Raw genomic sequence first — 18,597 nt, 5'->3', positions numbered from 1 at the left:
CTGCACTCTACTGACTAAGCCAGCTGGGTACCCCAAAATCTTTTTTTTTTTTTTTAATTTTTTATGATTCATAGATTCTAAGTTTTGTATCAGTGCAAACTTCCTCTGTAATATCCTCTGTACCTATTTTGTTGTTTATAAAGTATGACTATAAAATAATAGAACTTCTGTACAAACATGCCAGAACGTATATATCCAAGTGAGTATTGTCCCTTCACAGTAGTTACCTTGGGAAGCTATATGCTTATTCCAACAATGCTGCCATTGTTCAAAGCGTTTTCGGAACTCCTCTTTTGGCATTGCCTTCAGAGTCTGCGACACATTCTTTTGATTATCCTCAGTGATGGGAAATCTTCGTCCTTTGAGGGTGGATTTGATTTTTGGAACAGCCAAAAGTCATTTGGAGTCAAGACTGGTGAATAAGGTGAGTGATCAAGGTAGATGATACCGTTTGGGGTCCGAAACAAGGTATGATTATAGGGTAATGAGACTGGTTTTTCTTGTGTTGCTTATAAAATGGGTCTGGAGGCGATTCCAAAAGAGGAGTTCCAAAAATGTTTTGAGTAGTGGCAGCATCTTTGGATTAAATATACGGTAAGGCAGCAAGGTTATTTAAAAGAGCACTAAGCTAGGAGTCAAAAAATTTTAGTCTAGTCCTGCTTCACTTTTAAATTCACAGCTAACATGACACTTAATTAACTTCTCTGAGCCTCAGTGTATGTTTAAAATACCTGTCATAGAAGGTTGTTGAAGATAAGTTGGAATGCTAAAAATAAACATTAAAAGTGTCTGTCAAACTTGAAGTTGCTATGATACTGTAACATTTTACTGTTATTGTGCCTCGTGTGATTATATCAGAGGACCACACTCATCTCGTATATAACGTCTGGTGTGTTTGTAGTTGGTGGTTTTTAAGTCTCATTACTTTATAGTCATACCTTGTAAATGCAGCTGGGGAGTTGAGTTTAAAAGCGGTCCGCAGTATACTTATTACATAGCCTGTTTAAAGGGACACCAAGGGGAGGCACATCTCACTTCAATCTGATTTGATTCAGTCATCTCAGTGGCTTACTATCCTTTTTAAAAAACAATTTTTTGACTTCAGTTCTCTCCCAGCCATCTAGTTTTTTACATGTCGTCATTCTTTTCTGAGTCTTAGCTATCCCACGACACTCTGCTTCTCCCTAACTCCATTTCTTATTTTCTTCTTCCTAATATTCCCAATATGTTAGAGACTTAGTTTTCTTATTTCTTCTGTGATAAATGGTATGTGCTGCTTGTATTGGCAACTTCTTCAAGGACACTTCCAGCCCAAGTCCTCATATTTGGGACGAAGAGCAAACTCACTAGGAAGAGTGTCTGTTGCCTGCGCAGTGGATTTATCAATGTGCTCGGCTGAAACCCGCCACCAACACAGCAGTCACTTCACTCACTCACTAAGTGCCAGCTTGTTTTCTGCCCCACTCTAACCCGGTTTGGATACTGATTATTCCTTTAGTGAACTTTCAAGTCACAGTCCCATCTACCAGAGTTTTCTGTTGACTTTGACACAATTGGTAACTTTATCTTGAAACATTCTTATTTTCCTTGGTTGGTCCTCAGACTTTTTTTTTTTTTTTTTTTTTTTTTTTTAGGAAAGAGAGTGGTATATATGAAAGAGTGTCTCCTGGTACTCAGTTATTCCCCATCCAAGTACCTCTTTCTTGAAAATGACAACCTTCTCCCCCTTTCCTTTTTCTCTTTCTTCTTCTGTTGCTTTCCTTTCTTGCATATTGTTACCAAGTATTTCTTAGTTCCAGTGATTATGTGAAAGATCCTAAAGTCATGATTTTTAAAGATTTCTTTTCCTATTTTTGTGTCCACTGAGAACATACCCAAAAGCAATTTGTTATGCTCTCATTTCTAATAATCCACTGTGAAGACCCACCTCTCACTTCTTTTTCCTGTGTATATTGAGGGAATTATTGAATAATTATGTATTCATCTAACCTAAATAAAAAAATATGTACATGAAAATAATGGGACATGTATATTATATCCAGTGTTAGGTTTTTAAGAGTAGGAGAGGCTCCTTTCATGTATTTACAATCCCCATGGTACACATTTTAGACGCTTAGTAACTTAAATTTTGAGCACATGAGGCTATCCTTTAATAAGCAGAGAAACAGGAACCAGGGAATGACCTATATCTGTCATTTCTAAAGTGCTTCATAGCTGATTCTATTTATCATCACAGTAAGACTAAAGACAATAGTGCAAACAGCTTTGCAGGCCCCTGCTCATGATGATGAGTGCTTATGCTCATGGTAACTGGTTAAGTTCAACATTTATATGGTGTTAGCAGTATACTGACTCTGTATAGGAAAGATGGATATTTTTTAATCCTCTATGTAATATGCAGAGATGATACAATCTACTTTTGAGCCATAAAAATTGCTCCAAGTTTGCCATCTGTATCCCCAACTATGAATTGATAATTGCTATGTTATAAACTCCCAGAGAGTTTATAAAATCTTTGGCTCTGGATAATGACTAGCAAAACAGGCTGTGTTTGCTTAGTGAAAAATGTTTGCCTTCAAAAGAGAGCTGTAATTGTAACCATTTGGCCTATAAAAGGAAATTATGACAAAATTTTTCTAATGTGGAATGTGAGATTTCTATGGATGGTTACTGTGTAGTGACCCTTTGAAGTTTCAGAGCTTAGTTTCTTTTGTACTTTTATTATATGAGATCTTTAGGTAACTTTGTTCCTTGGGATAATTCTTAAAAGAATGAACTGTATAAAATGCTCTAAGATTTTCCATCTGCTCTTAGATAATGAGTCCTGAACTTACAAATGGAAAGTAAGTTTATGAATTCTGTTCAGTAGGTGCACAGCTATACAAAGCATACCATTTGCCATGTCATGTTCCTCTGTACTAGATTTTCCTGCTTTTTCCTTTTTAGCTGCTGTGCTAAAATATGAAAACAATGTCATGAATATCAGGCAGTTTAACTGTTCTCCACACCCCTATTGGCTTCCAAACTTTATGGATGTTTTCACATGGTCTTTGCCATTTGTTGGGGAAAAAGGTAAGAGAACTGGATGATCAGTTGTCTTAATTAGTGATGGAGCACATTTTTATATTTGCATGAGCTTCCTGATGGTTCAGAAATGTTTTTCTTAAACTTACAGAAGCAAAATAAATAAACAAATAATAAAGTTATCAGAAGTATTTTCTAAAGTCTTTGTTCTCTACAAAGATTTGTGTGTGTGTGTGTGTGTGTGTGTGTGTGCGCGCGCTTTGATGGCTTTATACAATAATAACAAAGATTGTTTTTGTGTCTGTAAGTACATCAGCATCATCGGACACTTCTCAGTGTACTCAGAGAGTACAAAGATTTTTAAATGGCACTTAATTGGTTTTTTTATTTTATTTATTTAATTTTTTAACTTGGTTTTTAAATTATAGTTCTGGTTAATTGTGGTCTTCTTCTTGTAAATATTAAAGTAGCTATCCTACTATGATCAGGATGTTAAAATAACATAAGTCACTATAGCATTCCTTCAGTGATTTCTTCAGTGATAAAGAGATTTAAATAGGAAATAGTGTGCTGTAGAATTTTATTTGTGTACCTATATAAATAAGCTATGCAAATATAAAATAAATCTGTTGGGCATAGACCTGGTGGCTTAACTTCCTTGTAGAATGGGAGAAAATCTTTTCATGTACCTATCAGTGAGGAAAAGGCTCTGGACAGCAGTCTCATGAAATCAAGTAATTATACAATAGAATCTTCAAAGACCAGACTTTTACTGAAGCGACTAATTTCCCCAAATTCTATATAAACCCGAAGGTCTAGATTTAATGCTACTCTTTATAATCACTCTTAATAGCATAATGACAAATCATTTTTGTCTATGTTTATTTAACATGTGTGTTTATTTAGACATTCTTATCATTTTAGAGAAAATGACTTATTAATTGTATACATTTTGGGTTATTTTGTCTTATCATATAGTCACAGAGATGCTGGTTAACATTCTCAACATTTGCTCTGATGATGAATTGATTTCCGATGATGAAATTGAAGGTAAACTTGCCTTTTCTCATTTGAACTAGAAATGAAGTATTGGTTTTAGTTTTAGTTTGTTTTGAATAATTTTCTTTGTCTTATTAAAAAAGAATTGTGTTCATTACAGAAAAATAAAATTTGAAAAATACAAGAAACCATAAATAAGAACAAAAAAGTTAGCTATAATCCTACCACCTCATAGATACCAACTGTTCACATCTTGATCTAGTATTATTACCTATCTTACATCTTTGCATATATTTCCCCCTCTTTTTCCTTTTTAACAAAAGTGAAATCATGTATGAGTATCATAAGCATTTATAGTTTTTTAGTAGACTAATTTTTAACAGTTATCTAGTTGTTTTTATTGATAATTTTTGTTTTACTCAATCCTGCTGTTGGATTTTGGATTTTTTCCAAATTTTTTGTTTTAAAACCCTACAGATTTAAAAATCCTTATAGATAAATCTTTACACATTCTGTCAACAACCAGTATGTATGACATGCCTAATATATGGCAAGTACTATTTAGATCCTTGCATGCAATCAGCTTACATTCTAGGGGAGGGAAGACAAGCAATAAATGCAAGTCAGATGTTGATATATGGTATGAAAGAAAGGAAAGCAGTATTAGGAATTTGAGAATAACATTTTCTTGATAATTTTCATAGGATAAATTTCTAGAAATTGAATATCTGTGTCATTTAATACTTACAATTTTAAATCAGATACAGATAAGCTCTAGAAAGGCTGTACTAGATTCCATTTTGTATGTGTGGTGTATAGTTCACAGTGCACTCTCCAATACTGTTTATTATCATTTTTATAGTCTAGTATTTTTAAAATTTTAATTTGTACTTTTATGATGACTAATGAACATTTTTTTATTATTGACCACATGTATTTTTCTTTTGTGAATTGTCAATTCGTATCTTTTGCCTTTTCATACCTTTTTATTTTTTGCTTTTCTTCTTATAGTCTGTGAGGGATCTTTATATAGTAACATTTTGTTATATATGTAGTCGAATATTTTTTCCCAAGTGTGTTGTGGGCAGTTTGATTTTAAAGGTAGGTCCTAACTTAACTGAGAATGCAGAAGATTCTGGAAAGATGGTGGCACCTGAGTTCAAACCTCTGGCTGTCTCGTTTTCCAAGCTCTGTGCTAAAGTGATTCACTCAACTGTTAGGATAAACCATCTACATAGTGGAAAAAGCCTAGCTTACTTTGGGCAGATAGAAGGGGGTCCTGAACATGGTTGTTTTAGATTCTGCATTGAAGGTGAAGAGCAGGTGGAGCATAGCTTTACATACATATCTTTATGTAAAGATACATAAAGTATCTTTATGTATGAGATAGGAGATCACTATGATGAACCAGTTCTTCTTTTTTTTTTTTTTTTAAGATTTTATTTATTTATTTGACAGACAGAGATCACGAGTAGGCAGAGAGGCAGGCAGAGAAAGAGGAGGAAACAGGCTCCCCGCCGAGCAGAGAGCCCGACACGGGGCTCGATCCCAGGACCCTGGGATCGTGACCTGAGCTGAAGGCAGAGGCTTTAACCCACTGAGCCACCCAGGTGCCCCTGAACCAGTTCTTCTTGAGGAAATAATGCAGACAAGAGAAAATTCAAACAAAATAAAGAATTTAAGTTAGGGAAAGATGGAATATGTAAGAAATAGATCTAGTAGAATTTATATTCAAATCTAGATAGATACGGAATTTATTGTCAACTCTTAATGTATATACTAAGAAAGGATTCTTAATTACCATAAAGATATGCTTACAAAATTATGCCAAAAATTGTATATAGGAATATATATTAAAGTATTGTCATAATGTCAACAGATTCAAAACAGTCTAAACGTCCCTCAGCAGAGAGGTGGGTAAATCAATTATGACATATCCATATGATAGATTCTCTACATAGAATATTATTTTCCTTATGCAAGCCTCCTTTCCCCCTTTCTCTTCTGGTTAGCTTTCATTCAGCTTATTGTAACATCCTTATGTAACATTTCTGACCTACCTGACTAGATCCAATACCCCTATCATGCTATCTCATATCATTGTGTACCTCTCCTTAGCGTTTGATAGAATTGTAATTTTGCATTTATTTGTAATATTATAAGAGTAATATATTTTACTCCCACTCAACTGTAAACTCCCCAGGTGCTAGGACACGTTTTTTGCTTACCAAAATAGCCCTAAAGCTAATTATAGTAGAGTAAGCATGATAAGTAAATATTTGTTGAGTTTGAGTGATATTACGTGCAACTCTTAAAAAAAGAATGGAGTAGAGCTTTCAGTGCTAATATGGAAAATGTACTAGATACTCTGTTAAGTACAAAAGTAAACAAATAGAATCCTTTCATTCCCATTTTTTACAGGGTGTGTAGATAACAGCTGATACATGTTTTTTAATTTTCTTTTCTGAAAGGAAATGAAGAATAACTTTTTAGGTTATGATGGTGAATTGAACATACTTCTAATTCCATTCCATTCTGAAACTACACTAAAACCACAATACAGTTTTGGTTTCACTGATATAAACTAAGGATTTCCACTTTAGTAATGCCACACTAGATAGTTTGAAACAACCCTGACTTAACTGTAAAGGCTAGACACAATATTCTAAAATTTGATTTAGAGGCATTCAGAAAGCTAACAAAATAATTACCAAGTTGAGATCTGGAAAAAAAGCTAGAGCAGTAAACCCAAAATTTTCGACTATTTCTCTCCTAGAGATATTCATGAATTTCAAAAGAAGAGACTAAGAGGCTGATCAGCCCTCTTGATAGAAGCTAAAAAGTTAGGGCTTGGAGTTCCTGGATGGCTCAGTTGGGCATCCAACTCTGGATCTCAGCTCAGGGCTTGATCTCAGGGTTGTGAGTTCAAGGCATGTGCTGGGCTCCATCCTGGGCATGGAGCCTACTTAAAAAGTTAGGGCTGAGGGTTTGCCAAGGCTGATGTGAGGGCTGATAAGTTTCTGCTTCTTGGTTGGGGACTGCAGAAGATTTCATCTATGTAAGAGTAAGGGTAAACTGGAAATAAAATAGCCCTAAAAGGCACTATAACCTACCTTTAAATCATTTCAATCCATGAAATTTAAATAAAGTGGCCCTGGGCACTTAGCAAAAGCAAACCTCTCTATATTAAGAGAACATCATGTAGGACTTTAAATTACTACATATAATCTTTCAAATATAATATGTGACTCACAACCAAAAATAACTAGGCAGATGAGATTCAACAACATGAATGAGAACCAGCAGAAATAGCAAAAAATAAAAACTGATGCCAGGTTCTCCAGACATTGGCTTTATCAGACTGAACTTTAAAATAGCTATGCTAAAAACCAAACCAAAACAATGCTTACTGTGTTTGAGGACATAAAAAATTAGGTTGAAAATTTTGGCAGAAAATTGTGAATTATAAAAACAGAGTTGATAAAGCATCAAAAGAAAATGCTAGAAATGAAAAGTAAAATAAATTTTTAAACTGTGAAAGATGAACTAACAGATTCAGTAATGCTAAACAGAGAATAAATGAACTGCACAATAGGTCAGAAAAAAAACAATCTAGAACAAATCATGAAAAGAAAAAATAAAATACCAAAAAAGGACTAAGAGACAGAGGATACAGTGAGTAGGCTTATCATCTGTGTGTGTGGAGTCCCACAGATAGAATGGGATAGAATAATTGTCTGAGGAGATAATGGTTAAAAATTTTCTAAAATTGACAAGACATTAAGACACAGATTGAAGAAGCCCTGTAAACCAATGAAGAATGAATACAAAGAAAAATCCTGAGTACATCATAGTAAAAGTGCTTCAGATGACAAAAAAAAATCTTAAAGCAACCAGAAAAAAAGAGATTACTTTCAAAAGAGATCAATTAAACTGACAGTAGAAGCAAGAAAAATGGAATAACATATTCAAAGCACTGGAAGATAAAATTGGTAACCTAGAGTTTCATACCTAGCAGGACTATCTTTCAAGAGTGAAGAGAAAATAAGCATTTTTCAGATACCCCTCCCTTAAAAAATTTACTTAGATAATTACCAAGAGACCCACACTAAGTGAAATTTTATTTTATTTTAAAAATTTTTACTTATTTATTTGACAGAGCACACAAGTGGGAGGAGCAGCAGGCAGAGGGAGAGGGAGATGCTGGCTCCCCACTGAGCAGGGAGCCTGATGTGGGGCTTGATCTCAGGACCCTGGGATCATGACCTGTGCCAAAGCAGACGCTTAACTGACTTAGCCACCCAGGTGCTCTCTAAGTGAAATTTTTAAAAATATTATTCAGGAGGAAAGAATATACCAAATGGAAGCTTAGAGATTCAAGAAGAAATAAAGAGTAAAAATAGTAGAAAATATGTGGGTAAGTCAAATGATTGTAAATTGTATTACACAACAATAATAATGTTTTATTAGGTTTTAAAGAAAGAATTAAAACATAAGACAATAATAATTGGCAGTGGGATAAATAAAGTATGTGAGGGCTGCATTATCTGGAAAGAAGAGGAAAGTAATTGTTAACATTACACTGGGTGGGGAGGGGGCATTCCTCACCAGCTCAGATGGAAGAGCATGTGACTATTGATCTTGGGGTTCTAAATTCAAGCCCCAGGTTAGGTGTAGTGATTACTTAAGTAAATAAATAAACCTAAAAAATAAATTGAAAAAAAAATTAAATTTGGGGACACCTAGGTGGCTCAGGTGATCTCTGTCAAATAAATAAATAAAAATAAAAATGTTTAAAAAAAATTAAATTTTGTTAAGTAAGAGATACATGTTTTAATCTAGAGTTTCCTTCAAGAAAAGAGAATTTTTTAAGTTTGTGACTTTTAAATTATAGAAAAAAATGGAATGATAAAAAAAACCCACAAGAAGGCAAGAAAGGAAGGAAGGTACATATAACAATAAGACAAATAGAATAAATTATCATTAAGAATATTTCAGAAATTTTATTAAATGTTAATGTTTAAAAGCCAAATTGTCAAGTAGGATTTTTTAACTTTTATGTTTTATAAGAGACAAATCACAGCATAAGGATACAGAAAGTTTGTAAATAAAAGGAGAGGAATGAATAGATAATGCAAACACCAACCAGAAAAAAGTTGTTTTAGATAAATATTACATGAAATAGAAACTAAAAAATAAAATGTAACAATTTTATGTGTATATGCAATTAATAAGATGGCTTCACAATATATCAAGCAAAAAATAACGGAAGTACAATGGAAAGTAAAAATATTCACAGTCATGGTGGGAGAATTTAACAAATATCTCTCAGTAATTGATGGATCAAGCAGACAAACAAAATTAGGAAGACTATAGAAAATTACACTGTAATTAATGACCTTGACCTAATGTACAAACAAAGAATGCTGCATCCAACAGGTGCTGAATATATCTTTTTAAACACACATAACATTTACAAAAATTGGCCAAAAACTGAGCTAAAAGCAAATTTCAGATGTCAAAGTATTTAAAATCATAATGAGTATGTTCTTTGACCATATGCAGTTAATACATAAATCAGTAACAAAAAGATAATCTAGAACATCCCCATATTTTTAGGAGACTTGGGGCGGCCGGGTAGCTCAGTCAGTTAAGCCTCTGACTCGTGATTTTGGCTCAGGTCGTGATTTCATGGGTTGTGAGATCAAGCTCCAGTCAGGCTCCACACTCAGCAAGTAGTCTACTTGAGATTCTCTCCCTCTGCCCCTCTCCCCACTCACACTCTCTCCCTCCCTCTCTCTCTAAAATAAGTAAATTAAAAAAATAAAGCTTCAGGAGTGCCTGGGTGGCTCAGTTGGAGTGTCTGCCTTTGGCTGGGGTCATGATCCCAGGGCCCTTGGGATCGAGCCCCATGTCAGGTTTCTTTTTCAGTGAGAGGCCTGCTTCTCTCTCTCCCGCTCCCTCTGCTTGTGTTCCCTCTCTTGCTGTGTCTCTCTCTGTCAAATGAATGAATAAAATCTTTAAAAAAATTTTTAAGAAAAGAATAAAATTTCACATGTATATTACATACACACACACACTTGATAGGAGTGGCAGGCTGACTCGGTTGGTAGAACACATGGCTCTTGTTCTCAGGGTCATGAGTTCAAGCCCCACATTGGGGCTAGAGCTTACCTTAAAAGAAAATAAAAGTGTATGTACACACACACACACACACACACACACACTTGATAGCCCATGGGTCAAATAACAAAACACATTGAAAATCTGAAAATATTTTGAGCTGAGTAAAAACAAAAAGTAGTACATATTAAAGTTTAAGGACAGGAAGCAAGCAGGGAGGCCTGGGCCTGGGGCTGGAGCCTGAACCTTGTGGCCATGTTAGCAGATGCTTAGTGGTTGACAGCTTCTGCTGTCTTCTGAGAATAATTAACTTATACTTGACCTTAAAGTAACAGGATGGTCAGAATTAAGTAAAAGAGATGCCATCCACAAAGATTACTTAAAAAATTATAATCAGGCATTTGGCTTCATGTCCTGAGTCACTCTATAAGCTGAGAAGATGAATCATCACCCAGAATGGTTCAGTGTGCACAGTAAGGTCCAGATAACTCTCTCACCTTACATACCTGTGGTGTACTGACTAAGAGCAATGTGAAAGTGGTCAAATTTATTGACAAAACAGCTGCTTCTGTGTGGTGTCTTCCAAAATGCATATAAAATCTTATATACAGCTTAGTTGCAATGTATTTTGAAGGCAATTTCCATGAACAAATTAAATTGTAAATTTAGTTCACCTTTATACCACACCTTGTGGTATAAAATCAGTTCTTTTTTTTTTTTTTTAGATCTTATTTATTTATTTGACAGAGAGAGACACAATGAGAGGGAACACAAGCAGGGGGAGTGGGAGAAGGAGAAGCAGGCTTCCCGCTGAGCATGGAGCCCCATGTGGGGCTCCATCCCAGGACCCTGGGATCATGACCTGAGCTGAAGGCAGACGATTAACGACTGAGCCACCCAGGCGCCCCATAAAATCAGTTCTTAAATACCAATTGATTTAAACTTGGGGGAAAAAAAAACAAAAGTTGGGGGATGTATCTAAAGCTACGATTAGAGGAAAATTTATAGCTTTAAATATTCTGGAAAAGAAGAAAGGCAGAAAATCAGCATCCACCTCAAAAAGTTGACAAAAGGATAAATAGTACTTTAGACCTAAAGAAAATAGACGAAATGAAATAAAAAATTTAGAATATTTGTTACAAAATAGGAAAAAAATACAGACGTAGTAATACCAAAATGTACTCTTTTAAAAGACTAATAAAATCGATAAATCCCTGGTAAGATTTAACAAATAAGATAAGACAAAAATAACCAATGGTAGTACCAAAAAGTGGAGACATCAGACCCTACAGATATTAAGAAAATAATGAGAATTAATTTCTACCAATGAATTTTAAAACTTAGGTGAAATGGGCAGATTCCTGAAAAATGTAACTTACTCAAACTGACAGTATAGAAAATCTTAATAATTACATACCTACCAAGAATAGGTTCTGTAATTTACAGTCTTTCTATGAAGAACAAAATGCCAGGTGAAAATAACTTCACCAGTAGATTTACAAAACACTTAAGAAAGAAACAACAGAGACACCTAAGTGGCTTAGTTAGTTAAGTGTCTGCCTTTGGCTGCTATCATGATCCCAGGGTCCTGGGATTGAGCCCCGTGTCAGGAGCCTACTTCTCCCTCTTCCTGCACCTGCTACTCTGCCTATGTGTGCGCTCTCTCTCTCTCTCTCGCTCTCTCTCTCAAATAAATAAATAAATAAATAATAAAGTGTTTGAAATTTTTTTTTTGTTTGAAAAATTTTTTAAAAAGAAAGAACACTAATCTTACACAAACTCCTCCTAAGAATAAAAAAGAAGAAATGCTCCCCAACTCATTAAGTGAGGCTAGTATAACTATGATACTAAAATGTGAAAGGACATTAATATAGATACAATAATCCTAAACAAAACAACAACAAATTGAAACTAGCAATATACATAAAAGAATTAGATCTCCCTACCAGGTTGATTTATTCCAGGAATTTTAGAATATTTGGCCCAAAATTCAAATAGTATATAGTAATACAAGATTTTTTTTTTTGAGATTTTTTTTACTTATTTGACAGAGAGAGTACAAGTAGGGAAAGCAGCAGGCGGAGGGAGAATGACTCGGGGCTTAGTCCCAGGACACTAGGATCATGATTTGAGCTGAAGGCAGCCGCTTAACTACTGAGCCACCCAGGAGCCCCTAAAATCTTAATAATAACAGGAACTGGGTGAAGGGTATATACAAACAACTTTATGAATATCTAAAACTATTCTAGGGGCGCCTGGGTGGCTCAGTGGGTTAAAACTATTCTAAAATAAAATTTTATTTAAAAGTGTAATTCATTGCATTAAAAAGATGAAAAATCATATCTTAGGAGATATAGAAGCAACATTAGGTAAAATTCATCCTTTTGCAAGAGATCCCTTAAATTCAGCTTAGAAAGGAATTCTTTAATCTAACAAACGTAGCTATAAAAGTCTGTTGCAAACATCATATGTCAAAATGTTGAAGGCTTTCCTTAGTGATTGGGAACAGACAAGGATACCAGTTATCAAGACCTCTATAGGGTGCCTGGGTGGCTCAGTTGGTTAAGCAACTGCCTTCAGCTCAGATCATGATCCTGGAGTCCCTGGATCAAGTTCCACATAGAGCTCCCAGCTCCGTGGGGAGTCTGCTTCTCCCTCTGACCTTCTGCCCTCTCATGCTGCCTCTCACTCTCTTTCCCTCTCAAATAAATAAATAAAATCTTTAAAAAAAAATCAATACCTCTATAGAATATAGAATATCGTATTAGAAGTTGCACCCGATACAATAAGGCAGGAAAAAAGCTACATAGGGTATAAAGATTGGAAAGAGAGAAACTTAACTATCATTATTTATAAGTGATATGATTGTATACAGAGAAAATTTGAAAGAATCTCTAGATTGTTAAAATCAACAAGTGCATGTAGCTGAGGGGCTGGATACAAAGTCAATAAGCAAAAATAATTTTTATTTCTATTACCAGCAACAAACAAAATGAAATCTTAAGAAAGATGCCATTTACAATATCATCCCTAACAATAAGTCTAACAAGAGGTCTGTGGTGCCTCTAAGCAACAAACTATAAAGCATTATTAGAGAAATAAAAGGAGATTACATAAACGGAAAGAAATGAAATGTTCATTGATTTTTGGAAAACTCAATATTGTAAAGATCTCAGTCATTCCCAAACTGATCTATGGATTCAGTACAAAGTCAAGTATTAACAGCCCATTCGATTCTAAAATTCCCATATGGAAATGTTGAGGATAGATTCTAAAATTTGTATGAAAATGCTAAGGATAGGTTCCAAAATTAATATGTAAATAGCTTAAGTCTTAAAGAGAAACAGGGTGGGAGGGCTTGTTCTTTATATCAAGATTAGCTATGGAGCTAGAGTAACTAGAATTATTATTGCAAGAACAGATGAGCACTGGAACAGAACAGAGAATCCCGAAACATTACAATGTTTGTGGACACTTGATTTACACCAGAGGTGGTGCTGCCGGGAGTAGTAGGAAAATGATGTTATTTTTAATAACTGATTTGGGGATATCGGAGAAAAAAATTAAACCTGACCTATATCATATACCAAATGCCCAAATAATTTCCAGATGGATTAATACACTCAAATATGAAAGGTAGGGGCGCCTGGGTGGCTCAGTGGGTTAAGCATCTGCCTTCGGCTCAGGTCATGATCTCAGGGTCCTGGGATCGCGTCCCATGTTGGGCTCTCTGCTCAGTGGGGAGCCTGCTTCTCCCTCTCTGCCTGCCTCTCTGCCTACTTGTGATTTCTCTCTCTGTCAAATAAATAAAATAAAATCTTTAAAAAATATATATGAAAGGTAAAACAGTAAAAACTTACAGGATTTATAATGTAGAATATCTTCATGACCTTGGGGTAGAGAACAATTTCTTAGCCAGGACACAAAAAGCACTTACCATAGGAGGAAACTATTAATAAGTTGGACTATGTTAAACAAGAGCTTATATTTATCAAAAGACCCTTTTAAGAGTGTGAAAAGACAGGGTACAGAGTGGGGGGAGCGTATTTGCAACACAATCAACAAAGGGCTCACTTGCAGAATGTATAAAGAACTGCTGGTCAGTTAGATGAGACTTGAACAAGCACTTCACAAAAGAGAATATCAAAATGGCCTGTAAAGATATGACAGGATATTCATTCACATTAGTAATTGTGAAAATGAAAGTAAAACCACAATGAATGATTCTATACACCCACCAGATTGGCTAAAATTGAAGATGAATTAGCGAGAACACCAAATGCTGGCCTGGGTATGTAGGAACAGGAAGTATAAATTAGTATGTCCACTTTAATAGATAATTCCAAACTGTTGTCCAGAGTTGAACATCTGCATAATAACTGAGCATTCATTTTTTTAAAAGATTTATTTATTTATTAAAGAAAGAGAGCACAGGCAGGGAGAGGGAGAAGCAGGCTCTCTGCTGAGCAGAGAGCCTGACATGAGGCTCAATCCTAGGACCCTGGGATCATGACCTGAGCCAAAGGCAGACACTTAACTGACTGAGCCACCCAGGCGCCCCATAACTGAGCATTCTAATTCTAGGAATATACTTCACAGAAATGGCAGCAAAGAAAAATGCATAGAAATAGTCATAGCAGTCAAATTCACAGTAGCCAAAAATTGGAATCCGATCAAATGACCACTGACAGTAAAAAGGATAAATTATGGCATATGTATACATAGCAGAATTGTATACAATAATGACAATGAACCACAATAGGCAAAACACAAACATAATTTTGAGCAAAAGAAGCCAGGCACAAAAATACATATGTGATTGTTCTAATTACCTAACGTTCAAAAACAATGAAAACCATAGTGCTTGTGGATCCACACATGCTTTCATGGTAAAACTGTAAAGAGCAGCAAGGAAGTGGTTTCAGTAAAGGTCAAGAGGATGATTTTCTTTGGGAAGTGAGAGACCTTATACATTTGTATTGTGTAGTTTTAGGTTTCTCATACTTGACAATAAAAAGATTTAAAAGTTACCTACACGAACAAGATTTTTGCAGGAATTTTTAGAAGCCGGAAAACAAAGTAATGTTCCTCACTTGGCTGATTCAAGAAAGCTAAAGTAAGGGAGAATGCTGAGTTCCAGCACAGAATTCTCAGAAAGCAAAGGAATTGGTAGTAGCAGTTTCTAGAATTGGGAACTATGGGTTGGTGGGAGGAGGGAGATGGTCACTGAGCTATAATAAGTCTAGGCAGAAGCTGTATGAAAAGCAGTTACAGTCCTAGTTGTCCCTGGGCAACTGCCTGTTCTCCAGGTCTGGAGGCTAATCTCCAAAAAAAGTGTACACCGAAAGAATTCCTGGATTAGGGATACAACTGAGGGGCATCAATACCTTGCCCAAAACAGGTGAATTGAGTGGTGAATTGAGTGGCCATGTGCATCCTCAATATTGATCAAAAGAACTCCCTCACACAGGCCCATGCTGATGAATACCTGTAAACCTGCCAGTCAGTGGTCCATCCAGCAACTCGGAGAACCTTTTAGGCCCCCATTCTCAATCACAGGCAGATCCCAAGGATTACCAGCCACCTCAGGAAAGTCTTGTAGAAAATCAGCAACACTAACAGCAAAAAGCAATGTGAATGAACTTGAGATTCTGAAGAAAATATGAAACTGAAAAGGGGAACGACTATAATATATATTATCTCTAAAAAAGAAACAAAGATAGTGGCTCCATTAAACAAAAGCATACGGCTTTATTTATTTATTTTTTTAATATTTTATTTATTTATTTGACAGAGATCACAAGTAGGCAGAGAGGCAGGCAGAGAGAGAGGAGGAAGCAGGCTCCCTGCTGAGCAGAGAGCCCGATGCAGTACTCGATCCCAGGACACTGGGATCATGACCTGAGCTGAAGGCAGAGGCTTTAACCCACTGAGCCACCCAGGCGCCCAAGCATACGGCTTTATTAAGAGATTTGTAGGCTGTTCATTTTGCCCTTTGTTTTTGTTCCCTGTTTTCAGCATCATTTGTTTCCCAAATAATATCTCTTTTTTTGTCCAATTTTATTTGCATGACTTGTGGTGATAGGGTATTTTGGATGACAGCAGGTGTGAATTAATGTAAAACTATAAACTTTTAAGAAATGGAAAAGCTGCTGACAAAAAATCTGTAATTTAATACCCTATCATGCTACCAAGGATGTCTCTTCTGAGCCGATAAAGATAGTAGCCAGCTTCTCTCATTGCATTTCACTTTGATTTGTTTTCTCTCTTCCATGTCAACTTAAATTTCTCTTCCCATATTTCTATCTTCATCTCCTTGTTTCTTGGTGTCTCTTCTCCCTGAAGATCACTACATTTCAAGCTATCGGAAAGGTATCCGACTAAAATGTGCTAAGAGCTTAATACTCTCTGTCTGTCCCACCACAACCTGTTAATTTTATTAGACCTTTTTAGTTGTAGTTGAGTGATTCAGACAGGCTCTCCATCCTCCCTTTTCTGTTTTAGTGTAAATGTTTTCTTTGCACCTGCTATATAATTCTGCAGGATATTGAAAGCTGGAGAGGTGAGGAAGGAGAGACTTTGTTTCTCTTTCTGACTTTTGAGTGCGGTCACCTGGTGCATGCCTGGACCTTGGCTTCTCATGTGTGAGCTGTTCCCTGAACCTTAGATGAGAAAAGGCCATACGATGTTGTTGTAACTTTTTTGGTGTTGCTTTATAAAGACTTTCCCCACCATCATAATTTATATTGCACAGTTGTCTATGGTAGGAAATAACTCACTGGCATGTGAGTAAGTGAGGATTATAGAATGAAAGCAGCCCTCACTAAGTTGAGAGCTAGCTCTGTGTTTTGTTTGCCCGCAGAAGACAACTGTGTGAATCATCACTTGCCATTTGGCAGGCCAAACCCCCGCATCCTGAGGTGGCCCACAGCATTCTCAGAAGAGATCTTTGCTCTAGTGACTGTCTTTGTTGACTCGTGTATGTTTCATTCTTTGCTGTGCTCTGTATTTCAGAACCACAGATGAGTTCCCACCTCTTGTAGGTCCATCCAGTCTGTCTGTGTTGTGACCCCCTCCATTTTTTTCATCTTGCTTTTCCCCTCTTCTGGGTTGTTTTTTCTCTTGCTCCTTAGAACTTCTTGGGATTTTTGTTTGTCTAAACAATCTTAGGCCTTGATTTCTTTTTTAAAATGACAATTTCTTTAACTTAGAAAGATACTTCATCCTGCATTTTTAACAACTAACCTGTTAACAGATTCTTTTAACTCACTGATTCTTTGTATTCCTGAAGGAGGCACTACGGTTCGAAAGGAGGTCATCAAGAATAAAATCAGAGCCATTGGGAAGATGGCACGGGTCTTCTCAATTCTGCGGTAAGGATAAATCTGTCATTACAGTGTGGGAGCAAAGCATTTTGAGAGAAGATTAGAAGCTGAATTCAGAACAGGTTTTTTAGAATTGGAGTTTATATGATTAGATAGGTCTTCAGAGTCAGAGCTAAGTGCACATTGAATCTGACCTCTATGTTAAAGTGACTAGAAATGTTTTGGCAAACATTCCTTTGGTATGAGCTTAAATGGAGTGAATGGAGTGATTTAGTGTGGCTTCTGGAGCCAGGTTGCCTGTGTTCACATTCTAGCTTAGCCTCTTCTTACTGTATGATTTTGAGCCTCAGTTTCCTTGTCTGTAAAAGTGTGATAATAACAAGACCTGTCTTACACAGTTACTAGGAGGGTTAAATGGCATGATATAATGGAAGCATTAAAATAGTACCTGGCTATTAAGTACCTCTAATTGGAAAAACAAGAACCTGCTCGTTGCTTAAAATTGGAATACTTAGAGAAAACCTCTCTTTCTTTGGGTCGGGGAAGGGGGATAGGAAGAAGGAGAACCTTTCCTCCATCTCTGTGCATCTTTTCTTAACTTCCCTTCTAGTATCTTTGTGAACTGTTGAGCAGTAGCCACCCTGACATTAACACGGGGCTTTCAACTTCCTTTGCAGAGAAGAGAGTGAGAGCGTGCTGACTCTTAAGGGCTTGACTCCAACAGGAACACTCCCTCTAGGTGTCCTCTCAGGAGGAAAACAGACTATTGAGACGGGTGAGTATGAGAAATGCTCCTTTCGTGGAAGCCCAGCAGTCAACATAAAATTGAAAATCAGGACTTCTTTCAATAAATGGTACTAGAACAATTGGATATCCACGTGGGGGGAAAGTGAATCTTAACTCTTCTTTATATACACAAAAATCAATTCAAAATTAATTATAACTTAAATATAAAAGAAAAAATAACACAAACACAATATGGAGAGTGTTGGAGTAGGTAGAGTCCTTAGCTAGGACACAAAAAGTGTTAACCTTAAAAGAAAAAAATCAATTAATTAAATTTCATTAAAATTAAGAATTTCTAAAAATACATGTTTAGGAAATGGCAAGCCATTAACTGAGAGAA

General features: G+C 35.9%; 1 protein-coding gene across 4 annotated transcripts in view; it reads left to right on the top strand.

Moving 5' to 3' along the window:
* The window catches only part of PPP3CC (protein phosphatase 3 catalytic subunit gamma), a 97,151-nt gene that overhangs the window by 71,195 nt on the left and 7,359 nt on the right, over positions 1–18,597 (top strand). For 2 of the 4 annotated variants that reach the window (XM_032855848.1, XM_032855846.1), the window contains exons 9-13: positions 2,947–3,072; positions 4,003–4,074; positions 16,492–16,518; positions 17,438–17,519; positions 18,149–18,246. In XM_032855848.1, the coding sequence (XP_032711739.1) occupies positions 2,947–3,072; positions 4,003–4,074; positions 16,492–16,518; positions 17,438–17,519; positions 18,149–18,246 (405 nt within the window). The remainder of the gene's footprint in view (positions 1–2,946; positions 3,073–4,002; positions 4,075–16,491; positions 16,519–17,437; positions 17,520–18,148; positions 18,247–18,597) is intronic. The other 2 variants (XM_032855849.1, XM_032855847.1) reach the window with 1 other exon arrangement.

The sequence above is a fragment of the Lontra canadensis genome, unplaced genomic scaffold (genome assembly GCF_010015895.1).
Source record: "Lontra canadensis isolate GAN:19392208 unplaced genomic scaffold, GSC_riverotter_1.0 scaffold10, whole genome shotgun sequence".
NCBI lineage: Eukaryota > Metazoa > Chordata > Mammalia > Carnivora > Mustelidae > Lontra > Lontra canadensis.
The sequence above is the reverse complement of the archived record's forward strand: the minus strand, read 5'-3'. Positions and strand labels throughout refer to the sequence as shown.